The 21,350-nt window shown below is 37.8% G+C and overlaps 1 protein-coding gene across 1 annotated transcript in view; it reads right to left on the bottom strand.

Annotated features, from left to right (window-relative positions):
- Positions 1–13,904: 13,904 nt before the first annotated feature.
- Positions 13,905–21,350, bottom strand: part of dnai1.2 (dynein, axonemal, intermediate chain 1, paralog 2) — a 27,880-nt gene continuing 20,434 nt past the window's right edge. The window contains 2 exon segments of the mRNA XM_028447329.1: positions 13,905–14,189; positions 20,620–20,805. Coding sequence (XP_028303130.1) covers positions 14,088–14,189; positions 20,620–20,805 — 288 coding nt within the window. The 3' untranslated portion in view covers positions 13,905–14,087.

Genomic DNA, 21,350 nt, shown 5'->3' with positions numbered 1-21,350 from the left:
GTTGAGGCTATTTTACCAGCATTGGTTGGACTCTTATTAAACTAAACATGTTCTGTTTAGTTTATTCTGTGTCTTTGTTTATTCTGTTTCAGTCTGGCCTCCTGTGTTTAACTCTTGTCTTTGTGTTTCAGGTATTCCTGCTTGTGGCTCCACCCCCTAGTGATGTCTGTGATGCTTGGTTTGTGACTGATTAGCTCCCTCATGTTTCCACCCAGGTGTGGCCCATTCCCAATCAGGCCTCCTCCACTATTTAGCTGAGTGCTTGAACACTGAATGTTTGCTGGATCATTGTATTGTCTGCCCTCATTGTGTCCTGCTGCGCTTTGTTTCTGCTTCCTTGTGTCTTTTTGGGTTTCATTATTAAAAATTGGCAACTGCCAACGCTACACCTGCCTGCTTACTCCATCGCTCTCTGCGTTTGGGTCCAAACCTACACCTAACCGTGACACGCTGACCTGACTCTTGTATAGCAACATGTTTATATGCTCATACTGCATAGATCAGTGCTGTATCTTAAAATGTAAAACTCAAAAACTAAATTGAGACAGGTAAACAGCAAATGTGGTTTTGTAGTCCTAACCCGAAAGGGTATTTTTTTAATGAGTTTTTAACCAACAGAGAAAACTTGGCAAGCTTCATGTTGCAACGTAGCAAACCCTGGGTTTTACATTTTTTGAAGCACCCTAGCATTCTTGAATTGATGCCAGTCGCATGAGACGTTTAACGGGACTGTGTAAAATAGAGAATATTGGTATTTTTGCAACAACAGAAAGCTTTAATTGAGTATGGCCTGTTATCAAAATGAATCATTAACTGCTGCCTTGTGATGCATTGTAAAATTAATCATTTTCTACGCAATTAAATGCATCATGAACTTCTCTTAACACAGACTTGGGCAAATTTGATCACCACTGGGGTCACATTATCAACAGTCAAGGGGTAGTGTATTTTTGTATGCTTTTGGAGTCATTTTGTGTGTTTTTGGCATAATTTGCTGTATTTTCCTTGTTATTTTGTTTTTGTTAATTGGTTAATTTTTGTTGTGGTTATGTATTTTTTTGGTACCATTTTGTGTATTTTCGTTGTGTTTTTGCGTAATTATGTTGTCATTTTGTATGTCTCGAGTCATTTTATCTATTTTTGTTGTTATTGTGATTCATTTTTTGTATTTGTTTCAGATAAACTTAGGCCGAGGGCTGCGTGTAGCAGTATCTTAGTTTGTCATACTTTATCCTCCCTGCTGCTATAAATAACTAACTCATACCTTCTTTGACACCTGTTAAATGACTTTGACCCTGTTGCAGGGTGACTTAAGTGGCCAAAATCCTTTATATGTCTCAGTTAAAAAAAAAAAAAAATAAGACATATAAAGTGTCAAAGTTGCCAAGTTAACCATAAAGTTGCTCTTTAAACATTTTATTGTAATTATATACAACAAATTACATTAAAACAAGAATATACTGACATACAACATGTATTCCTGCTGGTAGATTCACATCTTCCTTCTGCTGTGATACTAGTCTTCTGACAAGATTAATTGTTATTCTGCTACATCTAGATAATTTAGTAATAACGCCAATCATGTACGATTATTTTCAATTACTTGAGAGGGAAATGCTGCCTGTATCATCTGACACCTCTCTGATGTCACACTAAAGCAAAACTTGAGAAGATAAGATGAAAAGTGAAATGAGCGCTGGGACTGGGGAAAAAAACCTGGCAATATTATGAAAAAAATAAACTTCAACTTTGTGGCAGGTGACTGAGTTAAACAAACAGAAGAACGCCAAATGTTCATGATGCAACTAAGACGAGTTCTTTTTATTCACAGGTTTGTGAAGCGTATTTTCCCTGTTTACAATCAGGGAAAGAACCTCAGTCTATCTGTGCTGCTGCCTGGCCTTCAACCTCCATGACTCACATGAAGTGCTCATAACTAGGCCACTCTAACATGGGGTTCAGATCATTTATACATATCTGATGACACATTCCTTCTATCAAGTGGCCGACTGATGCAGTCGGAATAAACAAAAATAGATGTCATAATGAATAATACAATGCCAGTATTCATTATAAATCCTGATAGAAAAGAAATCTAAAGGGCCCTTAGATGTAACTTATCTATAAAACATAGTTTCTCAGCTCAATGTGACACTGATCCCTTCAACAAAGGTTTTGCCTTTTCAGACTTTCCATTAATTTAACAAATTTGTCAAATCAAGTCTCGAGATTCACTTGTTCAATAGCTCTGTGTTATGTTGTCAACAAATGTATTTCCATAGAAGTGAAATATGGCATAAAGTTAACCTGATACTCAATAACATACTGTAGGTTACTTAGTTATCTCACTGATACTTAGCTACACCTATGTCATCCATGTAGAAAAGGTGACTGATTGTTACTCCATTTCTGAATTGGTATCCATAGCCAGTATTGTTGACGATCTGAGCAAATGGGTTGAGACCTATGCAGAACAGCAATGGTGATAGTGTATCTCTTTGGTATATGGTACCGTGCACTTGATGTTGACCTGGACAATGGGCTTTGAAATGGTCTCTCGGGTGGTCTTCCACATTCCCATGGAGTTCTTTATGAAAGCAGTTAGTGTCCTGGTGATCTTGAACAGTTCTAGGCATTCCAGAGTCGTGGGCTTTCTTTTACTCAATCCAGGCGATGCACTGGTTGGTCTTCCAACTCCTGGTGTTTCTGCCAATTCCTTTCTCTGCCTCGCGCATTTACGGACCCATGTCCACTTATTTTAGTTTAACGAGTTTAGTTATTTTAGTCTCTCTATTGCAGGGGTTCTCAAACTCTTATTTCTGAATCCAAGTCCCCCCTTTGTCCTACTACAACAATTTGCTCAGAATTCCATAAAAAACAACTGTGGAGCATAATGATGGAATGAATGAGTAATAACACATTTTAAATAATCTCATTTTTTAAATAAGTGGAATGAAAAAGTATTTAGTGCCTCCTGAATAGATGTATTTCTGTAGTTTTTTTTATAATTTTCGGCCATCTCCCGCCTAGTGTGGGACCAACACTGACCTTTGTATTTTCAGTTCATGTTCTAATCAAGATCATTTCCGCTGTCATTATTGTGATTATCATTTCTAACTAGGAATAAACATGATAAATCCCCATATTTTTAATGTTTTTGTTTGTTAATTTTTCACTTTATCCTTCTCAAGTACCCCTGTAGTGCCATTGTGTACCCCCATTCTGTGTACTAACCCTAACCAGGTGCAGCAGATGGCTGGAGATTTCTTCCTGTTAAAAGGGAGTTGTTTCTTAATCCGACTGTCGCTAAATGCTTGTTCATGTGGATCTTGTTGGGCTTTTTCTTTCTTATTATGAAATTTATATTTTGATAAGCGCATTGAGATGACTGTTGTAATTTGCGCTATACAAATAAAGTTGAATTGAATTAGAAACACTGCTCTAGTGATATCTGTAATCGTGTCCTTAGGCAAGACTCTTCACTCATATTGCCTAGTATGAATGTGGTGTGTGCGTTCATGTTGGTGAGGGTGGGAGGGGCCAATAGCGCAGTATGGCAGTATACCTTGCTTTCTTCATTCAGCCCAAGGGCCGTTGGAGCTACAATAGTAGTTTACCACCACTGTGTGTGGAGTGAAACAATAATGCAATGTAAAGTGCTATATAAATCCAATGCATTATAATTATTGAGTCCACTGGAACTCAAAATAAAAGTTTCGTTACATTAAAATTAAATGAGAAGGTTTGTTCAAACTTCAAACTGGTAGTGTGCGCACGCACGTGCACGCACGTGTATCAGAAGAGATCCACACTTCCAAGCTCCCTGACCTCATTTAAGATTTAATATCTGGGGTGCATTTGTTATGTAAAGCCAAAGCAAATATTTCTTTCCAGATTTATTTTATCTGACCATAATCTCAGCTGCAACTTTAACGGTCAGCGGAGCAAAACAAGTACTAAATGCTTATTTGAGTGCACTCATGTTTGACCTATAACAACAGAATAGGCTCATATTAAACTAAGCTGAAGAAAGATTTAAAATAGCTTTACCGTAACGGTCTGATAGTTTGATCTATGGTCCGGTAAAGTAAAATCCAATCATAATCAGAAATGTCAAAACAAAAGCTCCACAATTTATCCTTTGTTTCCGTGCAACACGTTGCATTTTAAGGAATCCGAACTTTCTATTCTGAACAAAACATTTAAAACCTCATAAAATAGTTTTGTAAGTGTAAAGGTTTTACTATGTTATTAAATTAATGACAGAAAATGTTTCTGCATTACACATTTATGATTAATTTTTTAATTTTTTAGATACTCCACAAACAGAATCAGAGGCCCTGGTATGCTGGTTACTTTTACTCAAGAGTTGGACTAGGATCAATACACTGCACTCCTTCATACACAAATACATTTGTTTCCAGTGGAATAACATTTTGGGTTTTAGTTACTCTTTAAAGGTTGGTAAGAATTTCCATTCCCATGCATTAATAATCTTACAGTAGGTCCAAATGTATGGCAGAAGAATTTCGCAAATGATTAGAAAAAGAGATTTTTAGATTTTTTTTTAACAGATTCAGAATCCCCTCCAAAAATGAATGGAATCCATGGAATAAGAGATACAGTATCTATGGCTAAAACGTGTCAAAATCCATGAAGTACTTTTGTTTTAAATATATTTATTGAAGGTATTACAACAGGCTATAAGTCATTCAAGTCAAAGTTCTGCTTCTTTTTTGTTTCAATACACAAGAAAAAACAAACAAACAAACAAACTTTTGACATAATCCTGCTGACAGATAAATTGATAAATAAATAAACACTGGCTAAAATATTTCCTCCTTGGAGGAGGTAATGATCAAAACAAACCATGTTTTTTCATCAGATTGTGACATGATAAAGCCTACTTTGTTGTTCCAGAGATTCGGTAAAGATAATTATGGATACAGTTTCATTTGGATTGAGGATGATTATGAGACACTTTATGTTGTTATTTACTGCTCTGCAGCTATATGTCGATCTCCCATTTAAGACAGAGAAAAGTAATGTACGTACAGTACCTATTCTAAGCAGTATGCATCATTCTTGTGTCTGTGAGTAAGTGAAACACATTTTGAAAGCAGTTTTCACAGCTAATTTCTTTCCAAAAAGTACCTAACATTTGTATATCATCGGCATAAAAGAGGATTATTTAATTGTTGGAATTCCGAATAATGTTATCTTATGGAGTATACAGCGGATTAGAGGAATAGGTCCTCAGACTGAGCCCAAGGGGACCCCGCAAGACACAAACAAGTCAAAACAGCCAATCAAAAATCTGTATGACAGATAAGACCCACTATCAAACCTGATCATGTGGTGTTTTGGTCAGATTTTCTCCATTTAACCTGACACATTAGTTTTTGCATGGATACCGTAAAAAAAATCAACCCAATACCCAATTACAATAATAATGATATTTGTAAAATGAAATTGTATTTTCTTGGATTAGTTTTCTTTAACATGTTCTTTAAAGCTGATATTCGGAGTTTCTGAGAGGACGTCTCGATGTCCCGCCCTCAACAGCTCCACTTCCTCCCACTGCCTCTCCCCGTCTACCAGAAGCCACGCCTCTACTTTTCTGCACGTGCATCGCGGAACATAACAAGGTTGCATTGGGCCACATTGATAAAGGTCTATGGGTCAGTTAAGAGCCAAAATCATATTTACCTGTTTGCTGTTGTGACGCACGGCCTTGTTTCCGTTCACAGTTCTACATTCACTTTGATTGACAGTCTCAAAAACAGGAAGTCGAAGCCTATTGGCTGGGAGCACTTGGTGATCGTTTCCATTTGTATACATTAATGTATATGAATGACAACCGGCAATAGACCATAGTAAAAGACTAGTTTTTTATGAATTTCAAAAGAATCATACATAAACATAGATTTCTCAGAAACTCCGGATATCAGCTTTAAATGATGCCTTTCACGTTTATTTGCATGTCAGCTGTTTTTCATCTAAAATATTTACACAAGAACAAGAACTCTTCAAAAATTCCTCCCTCCCTTTCACACATCAGTGTGACATGGTTGACATGTTTCATGGCTGCAGCTCTGCAGCACATTTAAACAGTAGTATTGATACTACAAGCCACAGAGCTGACTTGAAATTTAAAGCACACATCAATGATGTTCCCATTGATGTTCAAACAAAGCCAATTCTTCCTAAACAAACTCTTTCACTGCAATCACGATCTATTTCCCCTTAATTGTTTCCTACTAAATTAAACTCCGAGCACTAACACACTCCATAGATCACATTAGACCAAAGAGGCTGAGGTGACACGAACGATGCAACGATGTTTGCAATGAGTACAAATTGGATTTTGGCTAACACCATCTTGAGTAAAACATGTTTTGAAATTGTGCTCTGAGAGGTTCAGCGTGCGCTCCTCTACTTCTACTTCTGGAACAATTTGTTTGGCCTCTCTCTGCGATGTGATATCAAGCAGAGGTTATTGTTTAGCTGACAGGCGGCTTCGCTTGTTCCCCGTAACAACCTTCACACCCCCTCCTACCGTCTGCAGCAGCACTGTGTAATTACATCCAAACTATTCCCTTCTCCCCTACGCTTGATATCACTGCTGACAACCCCTCTGTCAGCCCCTCCTCTTTCTTCCTCTCTCTCTGTTATTGGAGCGCTCTCTTCATACAATCCTGTTTCTGTCCTAAGTGCAAAGCAGCAGAGCAAGGAGATGGAAGGAAGAAGGAAAACGGAGAGAGAGAACGAGAGATAATACAGCATGACAGCAGAAAACAGTTTTCCATATGAGCAGAAGTAAGAGGATGAACGACAAACACACTGGGACATCTATTCCAGGAGTAAACTATGGAGGAATCAAACTATTGGCTGAGTAGGAGGTAAGTGTGCCACTAGTTTATCCTAGTGAACTGTTATGACATACATGACACTGATTCAAAAGTGTAAACTCTGGAAATGATCTGTTCCTGTGATAGTGACACACAAGAGTTGTCTATAGTTGGTGTTGCTTCCCTTTTCTTTAAATACCTTGAAGTCAGAAAATATCAGGTGCTCCACCTCTCGATGGCAACAGCAAAGCCAGATCAAAATGCACTTTGACTTTATCAGATTCAGCTGACATACTGTGAGCTGCCCCGTTTCCCATTACAGACGTGGAGGTACTAGGCACGTACTTTTTCGGGACTGATGAAACATGATTTTAAGCCCTCATGTGACAGAGAAGGTGCTGCTGTATGAAGCGTTGGAAAGCTTTGGAAAGCTTTAGAACTCACAGGAGCAGGAAAAAACACCTGTGAGCCTATTGGCCAATTTCAAATACACTTTAAAAATAAATAAATGGATTGAGACGGGGGGTGGGGTATGGGTGACGGAGCGTCTGTCTGCAGAAACTTCCTGGTGATATATAGCGGAGGCAGCCAGCTGGCTTTGGGAGCCAAAAGAAAATAAGCAATGTCTTATCGCAAAATTTGATCGATTGCATTGAGAGACCACCTGATCAATTCCATAATTCCAGTTTTGGATGAGATGCAAAGGGAGGCTCCAATTAGATTCACAATACCAGACAAAACAAAAGCAGCAGCAAGGACCGATACGGGTAAGTAGAGAGGTGGCAAAGAATCAGCTACATTTTTATACTTTCTACTTATTATTATTATTATTATTATTATTATTATTATTATTATTATTATTATTTATTTTCATTTAATTCCCTTTTTTCTTCTTTTTTCCCTCTCTTCTCAATTTTATTTTGTGTATGTACTGTATGTACATGTATATGTATATTGTTCCTTTCCCCCACATATTTGACTATTATTAACTTGTTATTGTCTCCTCCCCTCTTTTTTCTGTAATTGTCTCTAGAAAGGAAAAAAAGAAGAAAAAAATTAGTGATCAATCAGCAGTGCACAAAGTATAATTCATGTGCAGTAGTTCATGCTGTCTAATAAAACATGCGGTTAAAAAATAAAAAATAAAAAATAGGCTGCATCTTTTAAAAATCCCCACTCGGGGTGCTGTAGCACCCCTACTTCCTGCAGCCCCGCGCAGGAGTCTATATCCTTATTAATTAGGAGACAACGCAGATCGTAAACAAGAACTTATACAGACAGACAACTGTTATCACACTCATATTTATTGCGGGTATATGAGACATTGATTAAACAAATGTTTCAATACAACACATACTCAAAGAAAGCCCACAGACAGAACAATTGGGGCTGGCAGATGTTAGATCATTACACAGTCTAGGGTTATAGGAGCATTTATATCAGTGTTTGTAGCTGGGAAGCATGTTTATCACATGATCATAATTAGATATGGGCGATAATATTGTCCCACCAATGTTAACGGCTGACATTTGCCAGGATATTGGTATCTGCATTTCCACTTACATTGAAAAACCGATATGTGCTGATGTTTGAGACAAAGTGTTAAAAGATAAATATGGCATTTTTTCCATACCCCGAAACACTGAAAAGGACCAAGCGGGGTGAAAAATGGATGAATGGACATTTTACATAACTGAAATTTTTTTTTTTTTTAATTACTATTATGTAGAGATTATGTTTTACAGTATGTTGAAAACATCCAGTGAGGCATCACATTCAAAGTAGGTCTAAGTTGTTAATTCCATGGAGATATACATTTTATTGAATTTTTGTGTACCCTAGCTCTATCCTGTATGCAAAAAGTATATATATATATTACATTTTATTAGAATTTTGGGTTGCTACATTAAAAGTGGAGATTTATATATTGTATATAGAATAAAAATAAAATGCTTGAACAACAAGTAAAGTAATTAATTAAAGTAATTACTGTACATACCGAAGAGAAAAATCAGCCCTGGTTATGCCCTTCATGTTGACATATTTGTAAATATATAGCATTGTGTTCTGGAATATTATGCATTTGTATTATACACTCAAGATGGTATCAATGAACATATAGAGTAGTTAGTTAACACTGACCTCCCACAGAGAGAGCCGTGGATACAGGCTACATACTTTCAATAAACAAGTCAATGTGATCTAATGTGAGCTAATTGCTAGAACATTATGGAATACCATACATGTTTAAAAATAACGACTAATTTACTTTTGAAAGACCTGCTAATGCTTCTCTATGACACAAGTTGTTGTGGTAACAATCATTCGTACGTTCATGGTGAGGACCATTATCAGAATAAGGAATATTTTATAAGTACAGTTCAAACAAAACAAGGAATGTTACTTGGTGGATGGTATTATACAGAAACAGTATAATAATAATAATAATAATAATAATAATAATAATAATAATAATAATAATAATAATAATAATAATAATAATATAAAGTAGGAATATGAACATATATACTAGTAGCGAAACCAGTTAATTGGCAGATGGAAAGAAACAGTTTTTGTGTCTTGAGGTTCTGGTCCTGATTGACCAAAACCTCATGCAAGAGGGGAGAGTTTAGAACAGTTTGTGTCCAGGGTGGGAGGGGTCACCTACAATGTTCCCTACATGCCTGAGAGTCCTGGAGGCATAGAGGTCCTGGAGGGAAGGCAGATTGCAGCCAATGACCTTCTCTGCAAAGCGGGTGATACGCTGCAGTCTATAAGACTGAGATGTGCACATGTTAACAGAATGTGAAAACGTTTCACTTTCTAATGGTTTGATCTTGTGTTTTGCAGAAATCAGCAGGAATTCTCACTCTTAAGGAATGTGGGGGAATTCTGGAGCATAAACACAAGTAAAACCTGCACTGTTATCCTGTGAGACATATCTGTATGTTGGAAAGGCAAAAACTCACCTCAAAGAAGCTATCAAGAAAAACAGAGGTTGAAGGAGTAAATGTTTGTCTCTACAGTGAGACAGCAAGGACAACTGTTCTTATCTACATATTCATCAAAACCACAAAATGTCGAGAACACAACACATCAGCGTCTTCACCTAAAAGTATATTCTACCTTTACTTTGGAAGTGAAGATCTTGAACTATATCTGTAGACATGAGAGATCATGAATCAGTCCGTGTTGTTTAGTCTGGACTCACTCTCCCAACTGAACAGATCTTGGAACTAAATCAAAATTTAACCTTCTACATTCAGTGCCATAGGACACATTTGATACAGTAATCTAATATGGAGTCTGGGGAGAGCACACCCCGACTATCCACAGCTGCGATAGTGGCAATCGCCTGCAATGCAATGGTTGCCATCCTCCTCTTCCTCCTCTTTCTAATCCTCTACAGAGCTTGTAGAGTCCCTTCCAGCACAGAGAGGCTGCCAGTGCTGGCTCTGGCTGAGTCAGAAACACAGCAGAGAAACACACACAAGTACCTGTTGACCACGCGACTGCAGAAACACAAGTCAAATGTAGCAACAACTGCCTAGGTGTACTCCACGACACGAAGGAGGTTTGACGGACTGACAGCAAGAAATAATATGACTGGGGAGTCCCTTTCTCGCACTTCGTCTGATGTCAAAGGTCTTCTCAGAAAACTGCAGAGGTGAATAGTAGGAGAATGGAAAATCAGTATTTAGATAATCACCGATTCATGCCGCAGGTTGTTGAACAAAGCACATCAAGGAAAAATGTGTTTTACTGCCTCGTAAAGAATACAGCGAAAGGACGGAAGCAGGCTGCACAGGATCCGAGTAAAAGAATGTTCAACACACGTGTCGTCGGACAAAAAAAAAAAAGAAAAGAAAATGGCTGTTTTTCTCTGAGAACAGGGGGCTGGAGTCTGTGTGGAGTGTGCACCTTTGTCACCCATAAACAACAGCAAACTGGGAGGCAAAGCACTATGCTGAGGGTGTTACATAATGACCGAAGAGGCTTAGTTTAAAATGTCATGTCCTCTTCAAAACTGCTCTCATTCTGACATTAGCTTGTGGTAGTTTATGACGGGCCACTTGATTCTGGACTACTGAGTCCTTTCACAGGGCAGAACCTACTAAAATGAACAATCATTTCATAATTTTCTGGTGCTGTAACATGTAAACTTAACAAGGCTTTTGTGAGCATGGCATGTAAAGTATTGTAGCTGCTTTACATTTGTCTAGATATAGATTTGTACGCAATCTGCGGATGAGTCGACGCATTTTAAGAATGTGAAGCAGAAAATATGAAAATCATTGATTAAAAGAAATAAATAAATGATATGAATCCATCTGGACATTCTGTTGGAGCTTTACTGACCAAACTGCATTATCAGTGAATAATACCCACATTTGTTCACAGAAGCACATCTAAGCTGAAGATTTGAAAGAAAAGTGCTATGAACACTAAAGCCAAATGTCACTTCGGCTAAACAGTGGGTGGTGTTTTCCTGAAGGGGAAGGTCATTAAGACAGAGAAGACTTTTGTAGTCGCACATCTCAGTGATTAAAACCCGCTTCTCTCTGTAGATGTGTTAAAAAAAAAGCCTCCAAAAGATCACTGGTCTGGTACTGTGCCCAGGACAGCCCGTACCTGCTCAAAAAGGTTGTCTTCATCTGATTTAAAAAGAATAAAATACTTTTAATGTTTTTTAATTCTATGTTTGATTGCAGCAGCTCTTCCATTTGAATACTTTAAAGCTTACTCAGCTGTAATAAACGCTTAACCTTTCAGGAACCAGACATTTTTTGAGTGATTTTTAGACCTCCACTGACCCAAAATGAAATTTCTTTATCAATATGAAAAGAGAGGCAAGCACACAAATGTGTGGAGCTACTAAATCACAGACAGCCAATAAATCGGGAAACAGAATAAGCAAGATGTTCCTCATTTGTACTCTTATTGTGCAGATCATGTATCAGCCTTGGCAATGCTAAGAGAACAAAATGTTTCGATAACAATATTTGCATATCATCTGAGCGAACATTCATGACCTCCTTTTAAAAATACAAGATAACTTCATTAGTTGCACCAAAATGTTTTTTTTTTTAATCAAAGTGAGTTATCTGTCTTTATTTACTTTGTTTATGTAGCCCTTTAAAATTATTTCTGAAGCTTATGAACACAATAGAGTCCAATATTGTTACTGCTGTATCAGCACTTATCAAGCTATTTTAAAAAAACATATTTGGTTTGATTTTTTTTTTTGTTTTAATGTGTTGACAAAAGATCAATGAATAAATCTAGTTGAAAAAAAAAATGTTTTACATTTGTTATTTATACTTACAGTAATTAAAAAAGGCAAATCACTACCTTTACTATCTTACAATCTCACTCCAAATCACTAGAAATGTTATCAAAACGATGCTAAACCCTCAAGCTCTCTTAATATATAGCAATTTTCTCTGAAAATTTAAGGAATGTACGCCATGTTTTCCTTTTCTCAGTGCGATCATGTGACCTGAAGTGTTTCCTCCCATTGAAAAGACTTGGCAGATGATGCGTAGCCTTTTTATGTTTTTCAGAGGGGTTTGCATGAAATGGCTATGCATCGCGCAGTGGACAAGCAAAGTTATTAAATGCTTCGCAGTAAGACTGAGTTGTAAGTTATCTGTCCTTTCCTTAGCTCTGCCATCTTTAATCTGAGTGAAAAGTTTTGTGACAAAGTGCTGACAAAATGTTTGGCATCATCGCTAGCCAATCAAAATCATGTCAAATAAAATAATCCGTGTACCCTTCATTCTTTGGTCATTTCATTTCAAAACCAAATTAAAAAATAGAAAAAAAGGATTGTTTTTTTGTTCTATTAATTTAAAGCCAAAAACAGGAAAACGGAAAAACCAAATAAGCAGCGTTTTTCTGTTTAAAAATTATATCTGGTTCCGTTTGTGTGATATTTGGATTTTTACGGGGAAACTTGGACGAGAACTTCATGTTTTAATCTCACCACACAGAAGGACCGACAGACGGACTTTTACTCTGCTGTGTTTGATAAAAAATGATTTTGTATCATGTTGTTCGTGTGTCGATGACGTTTTGTTAAAGAGTTATTGATGCTGGAAGTCCAAATCTGTGAATAACTGCCAACTCTACCGAACAGTGTTACGGTCCAAATAGTATCCAGATTAACTGGGCGGACTTTTGCTCCCGGTCCGGACATAAAAAGAAGCAATGCTTGAGTCACATTACTGGTGAATTGAAACGTTATTAATACATAAATAAATCAAAACCCAAAAAAAATGTTATAAAACATGAAATTTACAAGTGGAACCAGAGGTGGTGTAATAAATCTACTGGTGCTCCTCGTTTCTTGTGATCAACTTCCATGTGTGTTGACGGCTGCAGTTTATTGCTGTTATTTATAAAGTGCAAAATAAACATTTTACTGCCCTCAAAAAAGCTGTAAATGTTTTTGCAAAAGTGTCAAATGGTAGAAGTTCTAACATCTAATGTTCATCACATCAGCCACACAGTTGATAGTAAGTCACCAGTTTCTCTGGATACTATTTGGACCGTAACACCGTGAAACAAAACATAAACGTGAACAGCTTTTTACAAGTTAAAACATCCACACACTGAATTAAAACATAAAACATTAAACATTAAGAACAAAACAAAAAAATGCTGCTTATCTGGTTTTTGTTTTTTCTGTATTTCTGTTTTGGTTTTAAATCAGTAAAACAAAATAACCACACTGTTTATTTGTTATTTTGACTTGGTTTTAAAACGGAATAACCAAAGAACGAAGGGCACACGGATTCAGGAGCTATGACATTTCATTGTTTATTTTAAACTAACATACCAAGTGAAGTTTGGAAGCAGCAAAAACTAGCCAAACCAAGTTTACAGTTGCATAATCTGCTTTATTTATTGAGAACTGGACAAATAGCAGAAACTGGCTCATATCATAAGAGGTACAGAAATATAACTGCTTAGATGGATTAAATTGGTATTACATAGGCTGCCATTTCGCATATTTATATCAAAGCCACAATTACAATCAGGGGTGGCTGTATCCAGGAGCACAACACACTAAAAGGTACACTGCTGCCTGGTTACCACGTGTAGGTTGATCCCAATCAATAATATTAATACATATTCTGATATTAATTTAAATAAAGAAAATGTCATAAAATACAGTATCAAACCAGTATGAGTGGTGTGCTTGTTCTACCAGGATGTTATTACCGGTACATGTTAGAAAGTGATGTGCTCAGGTTCCCTCAGCAGGCTGAGAAGCTTCTCCATCTTGGCAACTTCCACCTCAGGCCCCTTCGGCAGCTCCTGACCCTTCTTCCCCTATTTAAAGACAGAAAGGAACATTAGAAACTGAGCTCAAACTAATGTTTCAATTCATATAAGCAGACTGCAAATTAAAAAAAAAAAATGCTATTTGATAGCAGTAATAAACAGGAATGCCTTTTTCAAATAGAATTGTGAAATCTGGTGAAAACATAAATTTAAAGTTAGTGTGAAGCAGGGAACATTTTGTTTGGATTCATGAATTCCCAACGTTGAATTTCAAAATAATGGGGGAAATCTGAACCAGGAGGGGACTTTTCGTCCCTTGTCGTTTTCAAAGGTTTCACAGCAGTTAGGATTATTTCTACTTCTGTTAATTTCTTGAAAAAATGTTGATGAAAAAGAAAAAGAGTTTAGTGCAAATAAGTCATAAGAAAACAAATGGAAAATCTTCAGCGATACCGTGCTTTCAATAGATTCTTGTTCATTTCTGTGACTTTGATTCAACAGGCTGCATATGTAAATTTGTCCCACAACCTTATTTAAGTTTAAAGTACATTCTGAAATAGGTTAAATAAAATAATCTCAATACTTTAATTAATTGCAAAATGACAACTCAATATTATTTTGTTTTAGGAAGTTTTGTTTATTATTTATGTACACAATTACCATTAAGCACTGGCTCAGACATTGTCATCATGTATCTATATTATGCTTGCATATAAATTTAGATTCAGAATACTATTTTTATCCCAGAGGGGCAATTCAGTTTCAGTTTCATCCCGTCCAAGACAGGAGCGGGACAACTGTGGGTCCCCACAAGGGCGGCGCCCAGTATCGTATATAGAGGCTAAAGATGACTCCAGAGCCCAGAAGTAAATTAAGTATATTACTTAATACATCCACCAATTATTCAGCAGCACCAAAGTCCTAGGATAATACTCTGCTACCAAAGTGGAGGGAAATACAGTGGCAGCTAAAAAACGATCACATTTATAATATTTAATTCCTTTTAGATGTGAATTTATAAGGCTGTGATGTATATAGTAGTATTACTTGCACATGTTGCTATAGTCAAGCCATACGAAGCCATTCTTTTATACATGCCTATCTTCACAACTTAGAATGTGACACACTACAATGATGCTGCATTCAAAATAGACATTTTTTTTTTAATTCCATAGCATTTCCTCAACAGGAAAAAGGTGGAGTGCCTTCTCCAGGTTAGGGATGAGATGCTGCCCCAAGTGGAGGAGTTAAAGTACGTCAGGGTCTTATTCAGGGGTCAGGAAAGGACGGAGCGAGAGATCGACAGGCGGATTGGTGCGGCGCCTGCAGTGATGCAGAATCTGTCGTGGTGAAGAGGGAGCTGAGCTGAAAGGCAAAGCTCTCCATATTTGTTCCTACCCTTACTTATGGTCATGAATTTTGGGTCATGACCGAAAGAACAAGATTGCAGGTACAAGCGACCAAAAGGAGTTTCCTCCGTAGGGTGGATGGGCTTTCCCTTAAAGATAAGGTGAGACGCTCAGTCATCCGGGAGGGGCTCGGAGGAGAGCCGCTGCTCCTCCGCATTGAGAAGAGCCAGATGAGGTGACTCAGACACCTAATTAGGATGCCCCCTGGAGGCCTGCCCTCCCTCGTGAGGCATTCAGGGCTCGTCCCTCGGGAAGGAGACAACCGAGGAAGACCTGGGACACGCTGGAGAGACTATGTCTCTCAGATCACCTGGGAACGCATCGGGATCCCCTGGGAAGAGCTGGATGAAGTGGCCGAGGAGAAGGAAGTCTGGGCTTCCTTGCTAACAATGCTGCCCCCGTGACCCGACAACGGATAAGCGCCAGAAGATGGATGATGGATGGATATTCCATAGCGAACAGACTGCAGGATTCTGATCTAATTTTGTTTCATCATTAGCGTTTTAAATTGGGTTCAGGAACTCTAAATCCATGTCAGTGGATATGCTTGTGTTTTTATTTAGAAACTCATCCTGAAAAGATTTTATCCTTAAAAAAGAGGAAAGTATGGAATTGCTTGGGGTTTGCAATAGGCCCATAACTAAATCTCCACATGCTTTATTATGAATTTAGTAACAAATAAATAAATGGATTAAACTAATTATCAAATCTTTTCAAATGTCTTACACATAAATACATTTTGAATCAGATTACTTACAGGGTAGTCATTGATTGTTATTGATTAGACATGCTAATATCTTGCGTTTTCACTCTTGTCAGTGTGTCTATGCTGTTGAGTGATTAGGTTCCCTCCTGTTTTGCACTCAGGTGGGCTTTATTCCTAATCAGCCTCCTTGACCATTTAGCTTTGTGGCTGCGTGCAAATAGTCCTCCTTGAACCAGAGTCTGACCCAGCGGAGCAAATGAAAATGAAGATGATGAACCTGCAGAACCCTAACAAGTGAGCTAACACAAGCACCGAGCTAACGCTAGCGCCAAGCTAACGTCATGAAATGCATTTTAATACAGTCTTTTCGGAGACAAAAATGGCAAAAGGAAATGACTAATGAAAACTTTAGACAAATTAAACCACGTAGACCATATCATCAAGGATCTAAAACGAGCACACAGCGCTAACATATGAAGACGGTGCAACTGCTAATGCTAACAAAACAATGACAGGGACGTCTTATCATCACATTTTTTAGCGTTATTTACAGCTTACCGAAGTGCTCTGTTCATCGTCTCTAGAAGGAATTGAACCCTCAATCAGACAAAGTCTTTCGGCAAATCCTTCTTTATACTGGCAGAGGTTGCAGAAGCAGTCATTCTTGAAGTGCTTCGCACACAAAAATGAACTTACCCACAGATGTGGGTACATTTCTGTAAAAATAAAACTCAACCAGGCACTTCGAAAAGGTTCTGATGCTGGGAGACGTTGTAATGAAGCGTGTGGGTTACTACATCCAACAACCGAACATTTTGACTTATCTTCTCGTAACTTCGGCATCCTTGAGCTTGGACTACAAAATAAAAGCGAGAAATAAAAATGGCGGATTGCTCGAAGTGTTGGGCCTGGAGTCGATGTCCTAATTTGGCAGTTCAGCTGCTAATACTGTGACGTCATTGTTCAAAAAACATAATAGAGAATCGAAAAATCGAAACAGATTGAAAAATATGACCAAAACAGAATATAAAGATATCTACGGAGCACCTGAAGAGACTCATTTGAGCTTTTATGTACTTCTAAACACTCTAGATATACAACAAAATGCATTTAAGGGCTAAAAAGTGGATTTAGCATGATATGTCTGAATTAACACATTATTTTGACAGCCATATATTTTGATTCATCAGGATGCATATACTTTTTGAGGGGTTTCCAGCTGTAATTGTTAAACCAGAAGCTGTTACTTACTGCTTCTCACAATTTCAGGTTTCAAATACCTGAGTAAAACATTAACACAATTTGTAATTCATTCATCACCCAGAATGGTGATCGATTTGCAAAATCCTCCTCAAAAACAAATAAATAGATTCAAATGTTATGCTAGCGAACAGATTTGCCATCCAGCAATGACGTCCACCATGGTGTGGTGCTAAAAGCAAAACACATGTGGTGTGAGGCAACATCTGAGCGCTCTATAAATAGGTAAGTTGCCCACTAGCCACACACTAACACAAAACTCCACTTAGGTTCACTTTGTGAGAATGAATCACAGTCGGCTCCATTGCCCTGATGACAATGGTTAATGAGCTGTGGAGTAATCAGAGGAGAAAACCAAAAAGTATACTGAGTCACTTTAATCAGGACTTGAATCAGCTATGCAGCATTTCAGTTGTCTTTGTTTGTTTTTCACATCAGTGAATTTTAAAGAACAGAAGAAGAATTTTCAAAAGAAAAAAAAAAATCACAACAACATCAAGTAATAGGAAAGTGGTGTGCCTGGGTTAATTACCGGTACTCACAAATGGCTCTCTTTTACCAACACTGGCAAACACAACAAAGTGAGTCAGATGCAGAGCTGCTACCTCATTAGTGACCCCAGATAGCCTCCTCAAGGCATATAATCTAACTGCTCAGGCCAGCACCGCTGACAATGCTCAGACCATCTTGAAACCCATCGAGGCCAAAAAAAGCTTCCTAAAGAAGATTAATTTATTCATCGTCCGACCCGTTTGTTGCTGTTTTGGGTCGAGGGGTCTTCTGGTGCCTTTCTCTAACACTCAAAGGGCGTTAAGCGAGGGTACACCCTGGACAGGGCGTTAGTCCATCACAGATACTTTAGATTGCCTCTTTTGAAAATAAAAACTCTGTGAATCCTGTTCTTCAAGAGCAGAGGGACAAGAATTTATGGAAACAATTTGCAAGATTGGCCAATCAACTGATTTTTTGACCTTGCAGATGTGCTGTACTGGCCAATTTAAAGGGCAGTCAATGCATTTTAATCATTATATTGGCAAATTTCCTGCTTTTAACCCACATAACCTTTTTTCCTGCATTGTTCCTTAAATGTTGTTTGAATAAAAAGAAAACATTCTCAAAACAATACAATTAGGGCCTGATTTACGTGTGTAGAAACAACTTCATCTGCTGTATCTCTTTTTTTTATTGTAGGACTTTCCTCCACACAGCCTCTATTAGTCTAATATTATGTTTCTGCTGCTTGCCCAGGTTTCATGTCCTGTATTAGTAACTTTCATTCATTACAGTTCTTTGGTTGGAGGTGCTTCACAATGCAACTGTCATGCGTGCACTGACTGAATGCACTGAGAGATGACATTACCAACCTCCGTCTCAATCAGCATGTAAATTATTCCAAAATTAAAATATATCAAGAAATAGGACGTTTTTCCAGAGACATAATATATATCAATCACAGGCAAGTCAAAACTAAACTCTGAATTATGAAATTATGGGAAATACAGTATCTCCAGGTTGCTACATTTGCTGTAATTGTAGAATACATCAATTCTTCCCGTGCACTAACACATCCAAAATTTCATATTGAGATCATTCTCCACCGCTGCATTCCCACTAATGTTAAATTTGTTGACTAAATATTTTCGTCATAGTTTTTAAGTGACAACACTCAGATGGACTGATCAATGGTTCGTGGCTCAACTAGTCTGGGACACTCAGATGGACTGATCAATGGTTCGTGGCTCAACTAGTCTGGGACACTCGTATGGACTGATCAATGGTTCGTGGCTCAACTAGTCTGCGTCACTCAGATGGACTGATCAATGGTTCGTGGCTCAACTAGTCTGCGGCACTCAGATGGACTGATCAATGGTTCACAGCTCAACTAATCTGGGACACTTGGATGCACTGATCAATGGTTCATGGCTCAACTAGTCTGGGACACTCGTATGGACTGATCAATGGTTCATGGCTCAACTAGTCTGGGACACTCGTCTGGACTGATCAATGGTTCGTGGCTCAACTAGTCTGGGACACTCAGATGGACTGATCAATGTTTCGTGGCTCAACTAGTCTGAGACACTCGTATGGACTGATCAGTGGTTCGAGGCTCAACTAGTCTGGGACACTCAGATGGACTATCCTTCTATCCTATTCTATTTGCCCTTCTGTTCACTAACCCAACCAGTCGAAGCGGATGGCTGCCACCTCTGAATCTGGTTCCTCTGGAGATTTCTTCCCATAAAAAGAGGAAGTTTTTTCTTCCTACTGTCTCTAAATGCTTGTTAATGTGGATCTTGTTGGGTTCTTTCTTTCTTACTTTGGACTTTATATTTTGTTCAGCGCTTTGCGATGACTTTGTTGTGCTTTGCGCTATATAAATAAAGTTTAATTGAACTGAATTGAATGTCAGGTTGAAAGATGGTAATTGAAACTTTAAAAAATCCATAAACCCTTTTGCTTTAAATTTTAGTCTACCATATCTGTAACAGATTTAGTCGAGTTAATCACAGGTGTAGTGCGGCTGGAACAGGAGACCTGAGGTCTGCAGCAGCAGACAGAACTCTATACACTTCTACAGAGGAGTGGAACTTTAAACAAAAACTGGACAATCAATGCCAGTCAACAAGCAAACCAGAAATCTGTCTGTGTGCCCGTGTCTTTACCCTGATAGCATTTTTTTTTCTCTTTAAAGAAAAAATATGGGATTAGAGATACTAATGTTTGAATAGGGAAAACAGCATGGGTGCAAATCTTTGGGGAAAAAAGCTTGAGGTCGGGACTCTGCAATGAATGAATCATCCAATGTGCTTTCATAAATATGGAAAATGTGTCATGAATAATGCAAACCTGCAGGCGTGTTTACAGTGCGATGGCAGCAAGAGTACAGAAAGCCTTTTAAAAAATATGGTGAGAAGACATGGCAACACCAATAGATGTCACAAACTAGGAATATTTATAAACCAAAAGAGAGAACAATGGAAAGGTAAAATAGATGCATTCATATTGGCAGGTACATCCTATTCCAGTTTAAGACATCCCTTTATGTGTGCTATAATATTTGTAAACTACACATGTATTTCAATGACAGCCTTAAAGCACTCACCTTGGGTTTTTTGCGAAGGTTTGGAGAGAGTTTGAGGCTGGTGACATAGCCTCGATCATCACCCACTATGATGATTGGATGGAGGGGATTAAACTCGATATGAGTGAGCTTGGTTTTCTTTTTTGCCACCACTGGCTGCTTGCAGATGGCCTCATATTTGTTGACGCTGAGGTCAAAAACATGAACCTGAAGAAAAAAAGTCATAATTCATGTGTTAAATTGTTTATGTGTCGTCAACACATATTTTAAAGCTCTTAATTGTTTTTCAGTGGTACACCACTGACATTTGTTAACAATGTTAATAACCAATGTCACATTTACACATGATGCGAATGAAATGCAATGTTTTATACAAAATGTTTATCAATACAAAAATATGTTTGCTTTTATGACACATTAAACCTGTATGATAAAGCCAAACTTATTTAACCTTTGATCACCAAAAAAATTGAAATTCGGTCAATGGGTAAAACTGACAAGAAGGAAGAAGTACGTTTGACTAAAACACCCTGAATTAAACCAAAGTCCTGCCACTATTTGCCTGTGCAATTCTACAGCCTTGCTTGTGAAGTTGTTTGGTACAGCCTTTGAATGAACAGCAAAGGCAAAAGACAATTACTTACACAGTTTCACAGCTGATCTGATGTTTCCAGTTTGTGAAAATTTAGCTAAATTAATATTATTACCCTGAAGTGCACAATTAAAGAATTTAAATATCATGAATTACATTA

The sequence above is a fragment of the Gouania willdenowi genome, chromosome 5 (genome assembly GCF_900634775.1).
Source record: "Gouania willdenowi chromosome 5, fGouWil2.1, whole genome shotgun sequence".
Lineage (NCBI taxonomy): Eukaryota > Metazoa > Chordata > Actinopteri > Blenniiformes > Gobiesocidae > Gouania > Gouania willdenowi.
Note: the sequence above shows the minus strand (reverse complement) of the source record. Positions and strands in the feature narration are given on the sequence as shown.